This window comes from Barbus barbus (genome assembly GCF_936440315.1).
Source record: "Barbus barbus genome assembly, chromosome: 7".
NCBI classification, from domain to species: Eukaryota; Metazoa; Chordata; class Actinopteri; order Cypriniformes; family Cyprinidae; genus Barbus; species Barbus barbus.
In genome coordinates, this window is record NC_136735.1 from 30,972,785 (window position 1) to 30,992,486 (window position 19,702).

Consider the following 19,702-nt stretch of genomic DNA (forward strand, 5'->3'; position numbering starts at 1 on the left):
GTGTTCATGTGATTTTGGTTGGAATAAAATGCACTCTGGACAGACTAGTTGTGAATTTTCAAACATAATTTGTTAATTCACATAGTCTTTTCCGCAGGTATTTATGACATTTTGGCGTTATTCATGTTGTGTTCATCTCACAAATGTGATCATTCCAACATGACCGGAAGGCAGCATTAGTCCTTGACTAATGAGTAAATAATGACTGCTCTCCTGTTGGATATTGAGATTGATTGTTTTTGCATATTAAATGAAAGTGAAAAGCTCTTCAGTGCCTCTCAATAGCATGATTTATGTTAAAATATCATAATATTGTTTTTCACATCAAATATGATAAAATCTGGGGCAGTTTTAAGAAATATTTCAATTAAAATTTGTCAAACAAATACACACAGGCACCCTCTTCATATTGTTATTTTTCATATCATGAAAATATCTATTTTTGTCCTGCTTGATGTAATAGCCTTTATATTTCAATATTTCCTATTAGGTTTTATTATTAGTATTTGCTAAGGGGACAGATGGACAGCAAGGCCTGCAGGCAATTTGAGGAGAGACTGAAAGAGATTGAGCGAGACAAACAGAGGGAAAGAGGGAGCATAAATAAATGCTGAAATATAGGTCAGAGACTGGTGGCAGCCGAGCCTTTGTCATCAGGGAAGACCAAAGCAATCTTCATGTGAATGTGTGTGTGTGTGTGTGTGTGCGTGTGCGTGTGCGTGTGCGTGTGCGTGCAATCATGCAGAAGGATAAACAGCATGCATTGTGTGTTGTCATGCAGAAAACAACTGAATATAAAGAATGAAGCCAGTAATGAATGCATGTGGACACTGAAAAGTCCAGCTCAATCGATATGTAGATATCAAAGCAAAGTTTCTGTTTTAAACTTTAAGCAGAAAAGGAACAATCAGAACAGGAGTGAGACTGCTTGGAGGTTGCTCCTTTAGAGCAAGAGATTTGATGGAGTCTGATCTTAGTCTGATATGTTTCTCATAAATTCTGAAGATTCTAAGTCAAACTTATGAGTTAAAGACATACTTATGAAATAAAAAGTCAACTTTTTGTCATAACATTTTATCTGACATTTAATTTTCATGTTACTTAATGTCGTAATTTTGACTTTATCTCATAATTATGACTTTGTACGAACTTGTCTTTCATAATTATGACTTAGTATGCTGTTGTTTTTACATTTGTCTCATAATTGTGATTTAGTATGTGAATTTTGACTTTTCTCACCATTTACACTTTTTTTGTAATTATTGTAGATTGTCTCAAGAATTGATACAATGCAGAATAGGATAATCAACAGAACGTGTTGTTTATTGCTCTCTACCTGTACTTCTACCACCGTCTGCCTGTTCCTGCATCCCAATGTTCATACTATCAATCCTAAATACACTCACCTAAAGGATTATTAGGAACACCTGTTCAGTTTCTCATTAATGCAATTATCTAATCAACCAATCACATGGCAGTTGCTTCAATGCATTTAGGGGTGTGGTCCTGATCAAGACAATCTCCTGAACTCCAAACTGAATGTCAGAATGGGAAAGAAAGGTGATTTAAGCAATTTTGAGCGTGGCATGGTTGTTGGTGCCAGACAGGCCGGTCTGAGTATTTCACAATCTGCTCAGTTACTGGGATTTTCACGCACAACCATTTCTAGGGTTTACAAAGAATGGTGTGAAAAGGGAAACACATCCAGTATGCGGCAGTTCTGTGGGCGGAAATGCCTTGTTGATGCTAGAGGTCAGAGGAGAATGGGCCGACTGATTCAAGCTGATAGAAGAGCAACTTTGACTGAAATAACCACTCGTTACAACCGAGGTATGCAGCAAAGCATTTGTGAAGCCACAACACGCACAACCTTGAGGCGGATGGGCTACAACAGCAGAAGACCCCACCGGGTACCACTCATCTCCACTACAAATAGGAAAAAGAGGCTACAATTTGCACGAGCTCACCAAAATTGGACGGTTGAAGACTGGAAAAATGTTGCCTGGTCTGATGAGTCTCGATTTCTGTTGAGACATTCAGATGGTAGAGTCAGAATTTGGCGTAAACAGAATGAGAACATGGATCCATCATGCCTTGTTACCACTGTGCAGGCTGGTGGTGGTGGTGTAATGGTGTGGGGGATGTTTTCTTGGCACACTTTAGGCCCCTTAGTGCCAATTGGGCATCGTTTAAATGCCACGGCCTACCTGGGCATTGTTTCTGACCATGTCCATCCCTTTATGACCACCATGTACCCATCCTCTGATGGCTACTTCCAGCAGGATAATGCACCATGTCACAAAGCTCGAATCATTTCAAATTGGTTTCTTGAACATGACAATGAGTTCACTGTACTAAAATGGCCCCCACAGTTACCAGATCTCAACCCAATAGAGCATCTTTGGGATGTGGTGGAACGGGAGCTTCGTGCCCTGGATGTGCATCCCACAAATCTCCATCAACTGCAAGATGCTATCCTATCAATATGGGCCAACATTTCTAAAGAATGCTTTCAGCACCTTGTTGAATCAATGCCACGTAGAATTAAGGCAGTTCTGAAGGCGAAAGGGGGTCAAACACAGTATTAGTATGGTGTTCCTAATAATCCTTTAGGTGAGTGTAGTATGTGAGATTAGAATAAGTGTGTCCCAAAGCATAGTATGTTGAAAAAAGTAAGCCAAAAGTCCCTGGATGGTTTGCTATTTCAGGTACTTATTTGAAGTTTGGATCTGTGCACACTTTAATGGCTAATATTGCCCACAATCCATTGCGCTTTGGCGAAGGATTCGGTTCAGAACTACAAACACGAAAGTGTTAAAAAAAACTGCAAACATGGTGGATGGTGAATGTGAATATTTCTGATGCGGTAGGAAGTTAAATTAAATGAAATGTGGAGGATGTTAAATGTGACAAGATGATTGACAGGCCAGTTTACAATGACAGGATGCGTGTAACTGTGCGATAGAGCGGCCCATTAAAGATGCAATAGTTTGATGTGATAGTATGTCCCAAACTTGCCTATTCTTCTACTACAAAAGTGTGTACTTTTTCCTCACCAAAAGAGTACATATTTTAAGGGTGTAGCATAAGTATGTCTTTCTAATGTCTAATTAATGTCTTTTTCGCTGACCCCTGATGACCCAATTCACGTATAACACCAACCTTAAAGTAACCCTTCCCTTAAGTAACACTCACAAACTGAACATACAAAAAATAATATTCAAAACTAACTAGGGAATAAGTACAACATAACATGTAACATTGTGAATTACAAAAAGAAGTGTCCTTAACTAGTTCAATAGTCCTGATAACAGGGGGTTGGGACCGCTAACTCTTCCTGAACGAGTCACTATAGACTGGGCCATTGCTGAAGCTGCATCAGTGGCAGGTGCTTCACTCTGAGATGGCAACACTGCAGATGACAGGGGGGTTGTAGGAGGTGAAGCTGGTGAAATATCCCTATAATCATCATCTGCTACACCTTCAGTTGGTGCAGGCTCTTGAACATGGAGAAGGAGACGTCAATTTCTTGTGTACTGTCTGCCCTGAGAGGTTACCACATAGCTATTAGATTGAGAAGCAGGGCCCTCTATGACCGCCAGTTTATCAAAGCCACCAGCTGTCTGCATCCCTGTTGACCCTGTTGTAAGGGTGGAAGGGTTTGGGCACCTGGCATGTCAGCTTTGACCTATTCAATAGTTTTTAATGGATGATGTGGTCTCAGGTGCACCTTGTTGAGATGCACTGGATCTATGCATATCCTTACAGAGCCGTCTTTCTTTTGGGCAGCGACCATAGCAGACACCCATTCCATGGCATCAGTTTCAGGGGTAATGATGCCCAATTTAGTCATTCTCTCAAGCTCTGCCATGACTTTCTCCTTCGTTTCAACGGGCACTTTTTTGGGAGAACATACAGTGGGCGCTATTGACTCATCTAATCGCATGTGAAAAACAACAAGCAGTTTGCCAAGCACTCTGGTGTCAACAGATCACTGAATTCCCATACCCGTGGTTCTTTCTCTGCATGCACATGCAGTCCTAACTGTATCAGACCCATTGCTATGCTGTCTTGCGATACAAGCAGTCGTCTAATTACGATCTACAACATTAAATCTGAGTTGACCTTGTTCACAGACTAATAATGTGGTGCCCTCAGTGTTGATAGTTTGCCCACCATATGCAATGAGATTCACTTTTTCAGCAGTGTTTATGTGAGCTTAGGGCACAATGATGTGTAGCTGTTGGGCAGGTGTAATGATAAATTTGGCACCTGTGTCCACTATCAGTTTTAATTGGTCAGACCCATGTTCCAGATGTAGTGTTGTGAATATTTCACCTTTCTGAGAAACATCACCCTCTGCCTCACAATAGAAAGTATCCTCAGGGGCATCCAGAGTTGTCCAATTCATTCACTTGGTTAGACTTAGTTTCTGAATTGTGCTGCAATTCGCTCAGGATGATAATCATGACTTTGAGACTGTGGTGATGTTTTGTGTGATTGCAACACTTTGCAAAGAGGTTCAATTTAGCACAGTTGTTGCATTGTTTATTGAATGCAAAGCACTTGAGTTTATCAGGGATGTGTTATGGCACATACTTCAGCCTCATGTTTAAATTCTTCTGTGATATTTTCAGATTGCACACATAACAAGGATGTATTAACTGCGGAGTGCAGCATGAGCTTTTTGTAATGGAGCAGATGTTTCCACACACTGCCACTTTCAATCCCGCAAACGATGCAGTCACATATCAGTTTGTCATTTAAAGGTCCAAAGTCACATTTTATTTTTTGTGAGTATTTTGAGTGTGAAAACATGCAATTCACCAAGCTTTTGATTAGTTGTGGTAAAGACATGTCTGACGTATAACACCGACCTTAAAGGGCTATGGAAACATTTAACAACTCTACAATTATGAATTAATATCACATAATTCTGATTATCCAAAGCATTACTTTTTTGATTATGTGGAAGAAAAGGCTTCCATAGGCTTCTTGAGTCAACAGCTCACTAATATAATGATTTAGGGCAGGTAACAACTCACATAATTTCTTATGGCCAACACAAAGCAAGCAAAGATAATGAGTATTTAGAGCTTGACTTGGTGGACGATTTGATGGCATGAAAAGTTAATATGCCAAACTTAAGTATTGTTGCTATAACCTCAAACATACATAAATTATAAACACTGGGCAACTGAATAGCGCATATCAAATTCAGTCATTATCCCAGGAAAAATATTGAGGTATTATAGCTTATTTAACAACTAGATTATAGAGACAATTTGCTATCAAGTTTGGGGCTGGATCATCAGTGGCTTGCACAAAAACATCAATTAAGTTCCTGCCTGTTTGTTTGCACACACCAGAATGTTAATGAAATGATAATGAAAATGATTCCAAAATCTGCTTTACAACCAAGGTGTGATTTGCTAGACATCAGGTTAAAAAACTAATCAGGACGGGAAAGGTAGAATCCTGTGTAAGTATGCAAGGCAGCGTGCATGCAAATACAGATATAAGCACACACGCACATACATATCAATTTCGCAACCTTCCTCTAACCCCCAAGCATAGTAAACTGAATATAATTAGTCTTTAATGCAAAGTGGAATTCTTGAATTCTTATTTTTCACCCAAAATCTGCTTCCTATTGGGTTTATCGCAGACAAACAGAGCGGGTGGTAATTATCGGGTGTGTGTATCTTCGTGTCTAGGTGTGTGTATCCCATCCTCCAGTCTCATTGTTAGAGTGAACTCACATGTGAACTTGGAAAGTTATTTACTTTCTGTAATTGCATTTCTTAATCAGCCAGTCCATTAGCTTTTTCCAAGTGTGTAGAATGAGATCTTTGGTGATACACAGAGACAAGAGATGGGCAAATGAGCGCGGACACCCCTGAATACACTGATGCTTTAATGTTTATTAGAGGTTCATCGTAGTCTGTAATTATTCAAATGACACTGCCTTCTCTTTACTTGCTGAAAACATGTTTAAATACTATTATGTGGAAAAACGAGCAACAGAATTAAAAGTCTGTTTGAATGTTTCAAGCACCAATTAGCATTGTGCCCTTCAGCAACACATTTACAATGTAAAAATAAATAAAACATTTTCTTAACATCAACAATTATAATAAATGTTATTATTTTACAAAATGGAACAACAAAAGATAAGCTAATTAAATAAAACAAGATAAATATTAAAAACAGTAACAAGAAAACATGAAATTAAAAAATATATTTTTAACGGTCTTCCGATGCTATTGGTGGAAAACAAGAAAAATACCCCCTGACTTTATTTATTTACTTGCTTACTTATTGCAGTATAGCTGCTCCAGTGATTTTGTCCCTGTAATAAGCATATGCAATGGATAAATTATCTAACACATGTATCACAACAATGCCTGATAACACACAGAGACATTTTCTGTAATCTCAATTGTGTGCATGCATACATAAGCAGTCGAGCACAAACAGGTGTGTGACAGAGTTCACAGAAGCAGAAAAAAAGAAAGAATGACTTTAAATGAAACAGCACTTTGCTGTGATTTGAGCTCAATCACCCACAGCGAGTGCAAATATCTCGCCTGCAGAGTCCTCCGAGCTGCCTGAACATCACCTAACATTATGCTCTTAAACTACATGCAGCACTGCATAAAAAAGACATATGCTTGCATGAACAATGGCAGCTTTGAAAACAAGCAGGTCTTGTGTTTCCTAAAATATTTATTTCCCCTGCACATCATAATGCATTAGTGAAATTTACATGGTGATTCACAGTATAGGTTTTGTTTTAAGAACAATTCACCCAAAAATTTAAATTTGCTGATATTTACTCATCCTCAGGCCATCCATGTTTGTTTCTTTATCTGAACAGATTTGGAGAATTTAGCATTACATCGCTTACAATGAGTCAGTGAATGGGTGCCGTCAGAATGAGTCCAAACAGCTGATAAAAACATCACAATAATCAACAAATAATCCACATGACTCCAATCAATCAACATCTTGTGAAGGGAAAAGTTGCATGTTTGTAATAAATAATACAATCAAGACATTTTTATTCTGAAAACCACTGCTAAAATACATGTCCTCTATCCTTAATGTTGCTTTATCCAGTGAAAAGGTAATTTTGTCAGAATTAGGAGATAAATGTGCACAGATCAAGCACCAATTAGAAGTAAACACAGTCCAAAACAGCTTTAAAGAAGTATGTCTTTGAATTTTGATGTGACTGGATAAAAGTACCGCTGCTCCCTATACGCAGAGTACGCAGTCTGCGCCAACTCCCAGGGGGGCACCATCCCAGTTGCTCAAAAAAAACAAAAAACACGTGATGCGCCATTCCCGCACCCGTGCCCGCTCGCACGCCCGCTCGCACTTCAAGTTTGCGTGGAATGCATGATCATAATTGACAACTATGCCCGTGAAAAGACATCAGCATCAGCAATTTCGGTCCGCCTGGAAACAAAGATGCTGTGGCGCCAAACCCCTTCACGAAAGAAGAAAGCCGTCGTGTTTACAAATGTGACGGCGAAGGGTTATCAGGTCACTTAAACTCTGGATTTTCATAAGTATGTGAAATATTTAAAGTTTGCGGCATAGAATCTTTAAAATAAATCCGAAAGTTTCACACACTGGTTTGTTATTGTGACGACATTTCCACGCCCCAAAACGTGACGCTGAACGAAACGAACTGTGATTGGTTGTTTGACATGTCAGTCAAAGGGCCTCATGGGCGGGCCTTGGCCAATGAATGCTACCATACATTCCAGACCTTCAGCCGTCAGTCTGAGATCTGGCTACGCGAGACTACTTTCTGGAAGGATACATTCATAATCCTGTGAAACTTTTGGGGGTGTTGAGGTTAATAACATGTTTCAATGTCGGTAATAATTTCACCACCACCAACGCATCTAATATTTTATAAATAAAATAAATAAAAAAAAAGGTTCTTGTAGCCATTGTAACTGCAAATTAACCATGGTTTTAAAATTTCAAATAAAAATGTACAAAGAAGTATTAAGATAATATTTTTGTGGTTATAAAAACAAACCTAAGCCAACAACAGCCTTTAAAATGACTTAAAATGCATTATATAAAAACAATGAGGCAACCCTGCTGAAAATAAACAATAGAACCATCACTGAAAATTCTAATAACATCACAAATGAATCACAAATAGGCTACCATTACAAACATTACAAACCATGAACTTTTAACCATTTAAACCATTAAAAAAATGGTTTTCTGTAGTGTGTTTTGGGACATATTCCATTAGGATTTATTGGTTTTAACAAGCCACCAATAGAAGGTGACCAATTACCAGTAGAGGCCAACAGGGTCCATTACAGTTTCCATTAAAACAATATAAGTCCCATTATAACCAGTAAAACCATTACAAATTTTGTGATGGTGTCTATTGTTTTTTTTTGTTTTTGTTTTTTTAACATTATATGTTAATGCCTGTAAAGGGATGCCTGTTAATGCCTGGACCATTGCTGCTGTTACACTTACAGGATGATCATATCCTTGTTTAATAGGCTATTGACCAAATATTTAATTCCAATATACACTTAATCTTTCATTTTTGGCCACCTTGTGCTATAGATGACACAGCCTCTATAATTTCTTCAAAAAAAACAAAAAAACAAGTGGACATCACAACCCTTACACAAAAATTAACCATGGTTTTATCATAATAAAACTGCTTAATTTTCTTTTGCGTGATTTCTGAATGCTTGAGATTATAAAATCAATCAGACAACTGTATTAATAAAATCATAGCCATAGGTAATTGTCTAGAGCTACAATTGTAATTTTTAAATAATGCAATTTAATTTCAGTTTATTTAATTATTTACTTTTATATTTTACTAAAGTTCTATTTTGACTCCTATAGTAGGTGTGTTTTTTGTTTGTTTGTTTGTTTTTTTACTTCCATAATATTTGAGGGAGGGGGCAAAACAATACTATCCTGCTTAGGCCACCCATTTGGCCAGCAGCGGCCCTGCTGGATAACATGCATGAACGTTTTTCTCTAGAGAAAGTGTTATTATGTATTATAGACTTGTATTATGGCCATAAGTGATGGTTTGACATTACAAAACAATCTTAATGATGGATTTTTATTTGCATTTGCATTTAGCATCGTTACTCCCCTTTTAAAACAGACTTATGGCCCATTTTGTTTTACATCCTACTAGTTTGTCCTACCTTTGTCTTGCACAGATTTTAGCAACATTTATCAAAATGTCTTGTTTTGTGTTCCACAAAAGAAAGTAAGTTATTTGGAAAGCCAGGAGGATGTGTAAACAATGACAGAATTTTAATTTCAAGGTGATTTATCTCTTTAAATGGAGAGCAAATGGTGGATTTTGTTAGCCACAGTAGAGATCTATTTCAGAGTCTTTGAAAGTCCTTAATAAACATTTTGAAATGAATTTGAATAAAAATGACATAAATCAAGAGATCTTTATTTGTTTCTAGCTGCACTGCTCTGCTTGTTGCATTGCAATGTGCAAATGATCCGATTCAGGAAAGAGCTGTTTTTTTAGCACTGTCTTTCTAGAAAGTTGTTACAAACTGATGCACTTTGCACCTTCACATTGCAAGAGCTGTAATCATGCCATACTGTAGGTTGCCCTTGGGTCACACCAAGCTGTGATTTGACCTGCAAACCATAAGTGAAAGTGTGTTTGTGCAGTCATCAGTCATACAGTACAGTGATGGGAAGAACATGATGAAAATGTCATTAAGGCATGACAACAAGAGAGGAGCACATTAATATGAAAGGCATTTTTAAAAATGTATTTGTTGTGGTCACTGGCGTTGTGTGTGACCAGGAGCTGTTAAAAAGCATATTTACGTGGTGCGTTTCACACATGCGTTCACATGAGTGCATGTTAACTCACAGAGGGAGTGAGAGAATCACATGCAGAATGGTTCATAAAAAGGTTCATAAAAAGGACTCATACATGCTAATTAGCCTGAAAGCTTTTTCATTAGCCAAGCTCTTGTCTAAAATGTAATAAACAGATAAAATACTCCCTTCCACTCTAATGTACCTCTGACTGTATTGATATTCTAATCATTTGATTGAGCCACAGACTTGTAGAAAAATATTAACGCAGATTGTTTGTTGTTATATTTAACATCTATTAATAATTAGAAACACCTGGCATGAAATTAAGTTGCATCAATATAATTTACATTTAAATTAATAAATAAATAGCTACTTGAAATAAAATAAATGCTAACTAAAATTAAATATCTAAAAGTTAAATTTTTTATTTCAGATATTTCTTATTTTAATTTAGTTTACCTTGATGTACTAAAATAAAAAAAAATTAATGAATAAATAAAATGAATACATGAAATAAACTATAAAATTAGAATGAAAACAGAATATAAACTGATTCAAAATATATAAAAAATATAATATTATCTCAATTAACCTAAATAACATTTCTGGATAGGTAAGACCTCATGGGTGGGTGAATGGGAGTTTAATGGCAGTCTTCCACTGTGATCAGATTAGTGGGCATGAAGCTCCATCCACTGGATAAACAGTGATACTACGGCACCTCAGTACTGGAGTTGGTTGTGTTGCAACTTTTAGTGTGAAAAATTGCTTCAATCCAGGCCTGCCTTAAGCGCTAAGACATAAGGCGTGCAGGATATCATGTTGTGCTTTAGGGATTCTATTTTTTTTTTTTTTTCAAATAATACACAGGTATATACAGTACATATATATATACATATATATATATATATATATATATATATATATATATGTGTGTGTGTGTGTGTGTGTGTGTGTGTGTATGTGCATGTTTATGTGGTTTATGAGGACACAAATTTGTATAATGACATGGGTATGACAGAGGTATTACAATATGAAGGTGGTTTATGAGGACACTGCCTATGTCCCCGTAATTCAAAAGGCTTAAAAACATACTAAATGGTGTTTTTTTGAAAATCTAAAAATGCACAAAGTCTCCTGTGAGGGCTAAGTTTAGGTGTAGGGTTGGTGTAGGGCAATAGCACACACAGTTTGTTCAGTATAAAAACCATTACACCTATGGAGAGTCCCCATAAACCACAAAAACCAACGTGTGTGTGTGTGTGTGTGTGTGTGTGTGTGTGTGTTTCAGAAATAATATCAGTTGAAACCAATGTCATGTGTCATCAGTTTATTTTCAAGGGGTAAATTCTACTTGAATTTCACAAATATTTTACTTTACTTTCTAAATTGAAGCCACTGTACTTTTTTTTACCTTGAAATACCAGTTTTGAAATCATTCTAATGTTCCGCTGAGGCGAATGGTTTGTGTTTCTTTCCCACGCTCTCCCCAAAACGTCTGTTCAGGCCTTCTCAGAGTGCAAGTGAGTTGGGTGAGAGGGTACAAAATACCGAAAAGGGCAGACTGCTTTATGGCAACAAAAAATGCACATGTACAGCCTGATGTAGATAGAAGATGCTCTGATAATCTGGGGTGGGTGGTGCATTATATTCTTAAAAAAAAATAAAAAATAAAAAAAAAAAACAGCAATGCAGATTCATCATCCATGTGAATAAACTATACAGTAGGTGGCGGTCATACTCCTAAAGCCCGAGACACAGCACAATTTTCGGCTGTCCCAGATGAAAGATTGGCATCCTGAACCAATTGGTGGTTCTTATGGATCTTATAATAATCTGTGCAATCTGTGATCGCGTGCAGTTGCTGACGCTCCCTAAAGCGTGCAATGGCTTTCTTATGTGCGCTGTTTTATCGGTTTCACTTTCGCTTTCGAAATCGATCACATTCAGCAAGGAGGGGAGAGGATGGAAAGTGGATGATTCTATTACATTTTAAACTAGATAAAAAAGTTTGTCGAGACAAACTTTAAGTTGACTTGAGAAAGCCGGACCAGACAGGTTAAAAGAGTTTGAAAAGTTTAAAAAAGTTAAAGAAGTTTTAAAAGTTTGAAAAGTTTTTAGTTTGACGCTTTTCAGTCTGAAATAGTTTGAAGATTAACATAGTTTGAAAAGCTTAAAGTTTAGAGAGATAGATAGATAGATAGATAGATAGATAGATAGATAGATAGATAGATAGACAGACAGACAGACAGACAGACAGACAGACAGACAGACAGACAGATACTGACTAGCATGTTGCATGTTGTAAGCATGATTAGCATGTGACTAGCATGTTGCTAACATGACTAGCAAGGTACTAACATGTCGCTAGTATGTTTCTAGCATGATTAGCATGTGACTAGCAAGGTACTAGCATGTTGCTAGCAAGATTAGCAAGTGATTAGCATGTTGCTAGCATGACTAGCATGTTGCTAGTATGTTTCTAGCAGGATTAGCATGTCGTTAGCATGACTAGCATGTGACTAGCATGTTGCTAACATGACTAGCAAGGTACTAGCATGTCGTTAGCATGTTTCTAGCATAATTAGAAAGTGACTAGCATGTTGCGAGCATGATTAGCATGTGACTAGCATGTTGCTAGCATGACTAGCAAGGTACTAGCATGTCGCTAGCATGTTTCTAGCATGACTAGCAAGTGACTAGCACGTTGCTACCATGATTAGCATGCTACTAGCATGGTTCTAACATGATTAGTAAGTCATGTCAAGTCGCAATGGCTGGCGTTGTTCATTGGTCAGGCATCGACCAATAAAATGTCTTCATTCGCAGCCCAGCCCCGCCCCTGGCTCTGAGCTCTCACGTCTGCATTTACAAGTGCACAAGTGAGTTTTACTATAGGAATACCGCAAAAGGAGTAGCACAAGTCAAAGCGCTAAGATTTGAAGTTGTACTGCCAGATCTGAGAGGTTGTAAGTGCTGACTTGAGGTTTTACAGCGAAACTGAAGTAAAGCGCAAAAGTACACATTTGTGTGTGTCATTTTGTTTATGTGAATGTCATTCTACACATGTGTAACTATTAATCTGCAACTTCAACTTCAAAACACGGGTGTTTTGATTATTGTCTGTGTGTGCAAATCGAAAGATTCAGCTTTTCAGATCAGAGCTGTGAGTATAAATTTCAACTTACAAATACGAATGTTAATATGACAAGTTCTCACATTCAGATCAACAAGCTCTCGAGTTTTGCTACTGATCTACCTTCATAATTTCGTTCCACTATATGTCCACACATGTAGCAGAATGACAATAAAGCTCAACTTGACTTGACTTGAGGGGGACGGGATCGGGAAAGGTCCTCAAACTCGGGATGCCCGAAACACAACGGCGCTATATGTCGGCGCGCTGCCCATAATTGGTGCTGGCAAAATTTATGTTTGTATTTATACAAGATTTTCCTGAATCCGGCCCCAGGAGGAGGACTGTGTAGCTTTAGGGCGTGACGTGTACAAACCTTTGTTTAACTATTGACAACATTGTATTTGCTACCTTGAGCACATATGTACAGCTAGCTCTTAAACTTTAAGTAAGTAATGTGAAGCATGTTCTTTAAAATAGCTTCCTTCTGTGAACAGGAACATGTTCGACACTTGAAATTTTCCATTTCATTCACTGTAGTGTTTATCATGTAACATGTTTTATAAGCCTGAAATGGACTTTGACTCCATTGATTATTTCCTACAGGTAATTTGTGATTACCAACAGGAAATTGTAGACACTGGGAGTTATTTGGTATTAATGAAAGCCCTTGGATCTCAGAGGAAAAGTCTTAGAGTATTTCACTTTTTCGTCAAACCAGCTTTTGGTGAAAAGGGGAAAAAAGATAGATTTCGATAAATTGGTAGAGAAATGTACCATTATATTTTACTTCAAAGGCTTATAGAGAGGTCTAATCTACGTGTAATCTAAGTACAAAAACAGTTGATTCTTATAAGTCATTTCCCATCTTCTATACATACATCAGAGGAAAACATTTTACTGTATAATTTTTAAAGTGCATGCTATTATTTCAATTATAGAATTATACAACTGTACATTTATGCTTTCTAATAAGAACAAAAATTCAACAACCAAATCTTATAATGGACCTCCCATACTATCTGCACCCTTTATATTAAAACAATTTTACTGTAGCAATTTGGAGTTCAAAGTCAAGAAAATTCTCAGACATTGCACAATTTTTCCAGTATTGAAAACTAGAAATATTATTTCAAATAAGTAAAAAAAAGGCTATTTCTTCACCTCCTACTTTTTCAGCACACCAAATGAGAAGTCTTTGTACTGTGGCAGTTTAAGTTGCATGCATCCAAATTCAACAAAGTTCTTAAAGACAGTACATTATTTCTCCAATTTTGAGGCTTATAGAAACATCAATATAAACATGTAGATAAAAATAATGGCCTTTGCATGCAAGGTACTTCCTACTCTATCAGCACAGCTAAAATGAAGTCACACACTGTCAGAACTGTCACACTATACCTCACACAGGTTCAGAACACTTAATATGGAGTCTTTGCTCTGTAGCAGTTTGGAACCTGGATGGGTCATAGCGTATGCCCAATCTTGCTTCTGGAGATCTCACTAAAGGTTCAGCTCCAAACCTAATCTAATTAAGAGTCAGGAACAATAGATAGTTACAGGCAGGCTTGTTGGAGCAGGACTGATACTGAACTCTGCAGGAAGGTCTCCTGAAAAAGGATCGGGTACCCCTCATGTATTATGTGCCTTTTAAAAAATAGACAGTAGTTCTATTTATTTGGTTAAATAGCATTTTGTTGTATTCAGATGCATGCTATGTCCAGTACACATAACCCTCTAAATCGAATGATGTGCCATACCTCGAAAACGCTGCAGTAAAATGGTTTCATATGAGATATACATATAGAATGGGACGTCCCATATAAGAACTAACCATTAATTTCTTGTACTTATTAGAAATGGTGTATACCCCTCTAAATCGAATAATGTCCCATATCTCGAAAACGCTGCAGTAAAATGTTGTCATATGAGGTGTGCATATAGTATGGGATGTCCTCTATAAGAACTAATTTCTTGTACTTATTAGAAATGGGGTCTTTATCCCCCTCTGAATTGAATAATGTCCCAGATCTTGAAAATGCTGCAGTAAAATGGCTTCAGTGTGCATATAGTATGGGATGTCCTCTATAAGAACTGACTGTTCATTTTTTGTACTTATTAGAAATGGTGTCTTTATAGTCCTCAAAATGTTTTAATGTTCTGTATCTCAAAAATGCTGCAGTAAAATGGTTTCATATGAGGTGTGCATATAGTGTGGGACGTCCCATATAAGAAACGGGGTCGTAATACCCCTCTACATCGATTAATGTCCCATATCTCCTTTTCTACGAATCATGCAATGAAATGCAGGTAGAAGAATATAGTAGGCCTAATACAGATACAAAGACAGCAATAAATAACACGAATATTAAGCAGATGTACATTAAACAAACAGGAAAAATAACGAAAAATGTCATTACATCTCAATTCTGGGCGTCTAGAATGAAAAGCGCTTTGAATGCGCGTTCCCTCTGTGTTGGTCCTGTGTTGGTCCTCTTGGTTACCGTAAGCATTGTAATACGCGCGCACCAAAATTTCAATCGCGGCTGGTTTGACCGTGTTTTTCTGAACTGCGGCTGCCTTGACCGCGGTGGTATTTTCCTTACAAATGCTCTACGAAGTCATCATTTATGTGGTTTGGAATGCAGTGGACTTATATATTTAACATATGAACCTCACTAACAGAAGGCTGCTTTCAATTTCAAACGCTGACGCGCGCTTTGTTTGTGTAGGCTGCTCGCGTTTAATGTACCTGCCTCTCAAAATGGTTTTATGATGCAAAATTAATGTAAACATAGCCAGTTATGTCTTAAGGGATTAAAACGGACAGGACAAACCACATTACTTCTTATATTTCAAAAGAGATCTGTGTGTGAATGCTGTTTAATAGATCTCCCGCTGTCTGATGTTATAGTAAAAAACAACAGTAAAGATGAAAAATCACTCAAGTTCTTGAATGGGAAACGTTCAGATAATCTTAAATATTGAGAGCACTCTTTGTTTGTTGTTTGTTATATGTGTCTATGCTCCTCTTTATTACTTGCCACTCGCTTGTATGTTTTGAAGTTATATTAGTTTAAAATTCTTAACATAAAACTGTTTTCATAACTTTTTAAATTTGTAACTATTAAAAAAAAAATACTTAAATACGTAATTACTTATGTGAGGATATGTAAATGTAAAGATTTTAAAATTCTCAATTAATTAATAAGGGGGGGTCAAGAATCGTTCTGGAATCTGATCATGACTCCCAGAATCGGATCGGATCGTAAGGTGACTAAAGATTCCCACCCCTTGTAAGTATGTAAACAAACTTGTAGCATTGCAGAATGACAGAACCTGAAAGTTTTAATAGCCTACTTTGAATAACTGACACAAACTAAGACCTCAACCTGCCTGTTTGTCAACTTTGTGTTGACTTCCTTAACATCTAATAGGTCGATGTTTGTGAATTTGAAGATGTCTTAGTCAAGTGTGGTCTTTATCTGTCAAAATAGATTATCTGTCAAACGTTATAGGTTAAGGTTAGACCATCTTTATTGGATAAACAGCAAAATACACACACACACACACACCCCTACAGTATATCTGCATATGGCCTTGAGGTAATCCAAAAGCAGAAAAGCATTAAGACTGTTTTTTAGACAGTAATATGTAATCACTCATCCAGTAGTGTCTTAGGTTTGTCATATTCAAATAATTTAAAGTCATTTTCATAAAGAAGGTACAGTTTTCTCCTGTCAGCTACTGAAATGTTTTCAAACCACTCTCGCTCCCAGTCTACTACTGTCCTGTTCTCGTACCCTGGGGGAAAGTGAATGTAATTATCCAGCCCAAGAATCTTCAACAAATGTTCTGTATCCTCATCAAGAGTTTCCAGTTTGCCTACAAAGTCATACTCAATTTGGCACGGATGGCAGAGTCTGTACATCTGCTGCCAATGCTCATTAAAAGGCTTCTCCTCCTCAGTCTGTGGATCTAACAGGTACTTAATAAAGTGAGTAAAGGACAATCTGATACCTGAGGCGAAGGCTTCTTCAGCGGAGTCAGGGGGATTTGAGATATTAGCATAACGATGAAGCATTACAGAGCCATACCGGCTGTAGAAATACTCATCTAGCTTAACAAACTTGTCCCGAAAAGCAGAAATAAGTCGTACAAAAGGATCCCGTACAAAAAGGAACTTTGTGTAATTCTTCAGTTTGTGATGCATCAAAGGACGTGAGTAACGACCAAAACGCCTCCAAAGCTTGTTAAACGTCTTATGCACTGTAGAATTATGGACTATCTTGTATGGTATGTCAAGAGGATCTAGATACGGAGCTCCATCAGGTGCCTTCAGGTTCTGGCTGAGTACAATCATGACTCGTTTCCAGTTGGTGCAGGCTACTTTTGGTACAAAACAGTAAATAACACCATGATGATCATCCACAATGAGGTGGTCCAGGGCTTTGTTTGGAATCTGGTCAAATGTAATTGATTTCTCTGTAAAATTCAGGCTGCTGCTTTCCGAGCAAAGTTCTCTTATAATACGCCTTCGATGTTCTTGGCGCATTTTGAGGTGTGTGAGATTTGTTGATGAAGCCGTTTGCTGGTAAAAAGTCCTCTCTCTTCTTGAATCCCAGCAAATTATGAAGAATGTGATCAATAATGTTCCCAAAAGAAAGAAACAGTTGAGCTGCCGCTGCATTTTCGCCAGGAGTCTATACCAGTTCCTTAAAATAAACTGAATGCTAAACATTATTGTCTCAGGAATCAATCAAGTTGAGAATTCTGGGGGAAAACACAAAAATAAAGACATATATGATTGAGTCAGAATTCACAATCTATACCAACACAAAATATGATCCATCATTCACCCACTTTCTTGTCCGTCGTACTGTACATTTCAGAATGTTCCACATGAAAAGGCTAAATATAGCATAACGTAGCTTGCAAGACTACATTCTTTTAAATGATATGACTATAAGATTGTCGGATTGGTTTGAAAGCAACTCATGTTATGTGTTTCTTGCTTTGCTAAAACTGTTATTAAATATTATCATATTATCAAAGCGTATAAGACATTGCATATTAAGACATTGTAGTACTGTTAAACAGATATCTTCACAGTGAAATAAGCCTAAATAATCGCTGTTACAGCATAAACAATACACTACAGCATGCTGTTAGTTGTTGGGTTACTTCTTAAGATAAAAAAAAATCATATTCACTCACCCTCCATCTCGTTATAACTTTATAGTTACTGGTGGTGCATGCTCTTCTTCCTTTTTCGGACAACAGAAGTAGAAGACGCTGGTGTTTCTATTTGATTGCTGACGTGTGAGTTTGATGTGCGAGCCAGAGTAAACGACTCCTCTCACGCGCTCTCTGAAACACCCATTTACATAGCATTGCATGTTTACTTTTAATATATATGTTAAAAAACTATGTAAAGCGTAGCTATATCATTTAATAATAATAGCAATTGAACCCAACATGTCAACACATATTTTAATAAATTTACTGATTTTCAAGATTGGACATTTAAAAACGTTAGTTTCATTGAATTACAGTAACTACTAGAATACATGTAGGTAGGTGGTTAAACTAAAAGTTAAAGAAAAAAGAATATTACAAAAGCGCATCATTCATATCATGTGTCAAAGTTATTAAATAGCCTCTTATCCTAGCTACAACACGTGAAATCAAATTCTGTCAATCAGTTGTGTTGAGCTCGATTTTTTTTTTTTATTGCAAATCAAAAACATTACAATACTTGAAAAATAATAAGGGGGATACGAACAACATCACATGTAGATATAAGGGCAACATAAATCAGCATGATATATCATCACAAAAAAAATAATAATAATACAGATACCTTACAACAGATTCAAGAATGTTAAATGTTTTAGAAGCCTTTGAATTCAAAGGTTTGGACACATTCTTAAAAGAAGTAAAAAGAGATTTGAAAACATTAGGTTTACAATGAATGGCTTTATGAAGGTGAAATTTACCCAGAAGACAAAGCAATAATACAGTATGTTCAAGATTGCTGTCTTTAGAGTGAAAATCTGACAGGAAGATGATAGCTTCATGTAATTTCGATCGTTTTGTTACAACAGAAAGGCGTTTATAGCGAAACCATTTAAAAAAAAAATTACAAAATTGGTGCGAGCCTTCCAGCCTTTTTTACTTACCTTTTCAAGTCTCACGCTTGGCGAGGCTCTGCCTTCTGACACCGTGAATCTTCACATCTTGTCGAACACCGGCCAGAGCCTCCAAGCCAGACAACTTACCTTTTCCACCCTGCGGCCGGAGAGTCTTAACCATCCAGGCTGCGAGCTTCCATCTCCATTCAGATAACGGCACGTGCTTCCCGGCCACCCAACTTTACCTTTCTGTCTTTACCTGTCCATCACAGCGAGTCTTGATCTCCCGACGGACGCCGGTGAGAGCCTCCCAGCCAGACAATCTTACCTTTTCAAGTCTCACGCTTGGCAATGCTTACCTGTCTGACACAGTGAGTATTGTGCTCCCGTCGGGCGTCGGCGAGAGCCTCCCCAGCCAGACAACTCACCTTTTCCATATCACAGCGGACGAGACTTACCCATCCAGACTGCAAGTTTCATCTCCAGTCGGATGCTAGGCAAGAGCCTCCCGACCACACAACTTGATCTTTTCCATCTTTACATGTCCGTCACAGCGAGTCTTGAT

General features: G+C 37.4%; 1 protein-coding gene across 1 annotated transcript; it reads right to left on the reverse strand.

Annotated features, from left to right (window-relative positions):
- Window positions 1-16,525: 16,525 nt before the first annotated feature.
- On the reverse strand, window positions 16,526-17,693 carry LOC306872732 (carbohydrate sulfotransferase 12-like; the record flags this gene model as incomplete). Its single annotated transcript, XM_079421493.1, has 1 exon — window positions 16,526-17,693. One exon carries the CDS (start codon window positions 17,691-17,693, stop codon window positions 16,662-16,664), a length of 1,032 nt encoding a protein of 343 aa, XP_079277619.1. The 3' UTR covers window positions 16,526-16,661.
- Window positions 17,694-19,702: the final 2,009 nt, after the last annotated feature.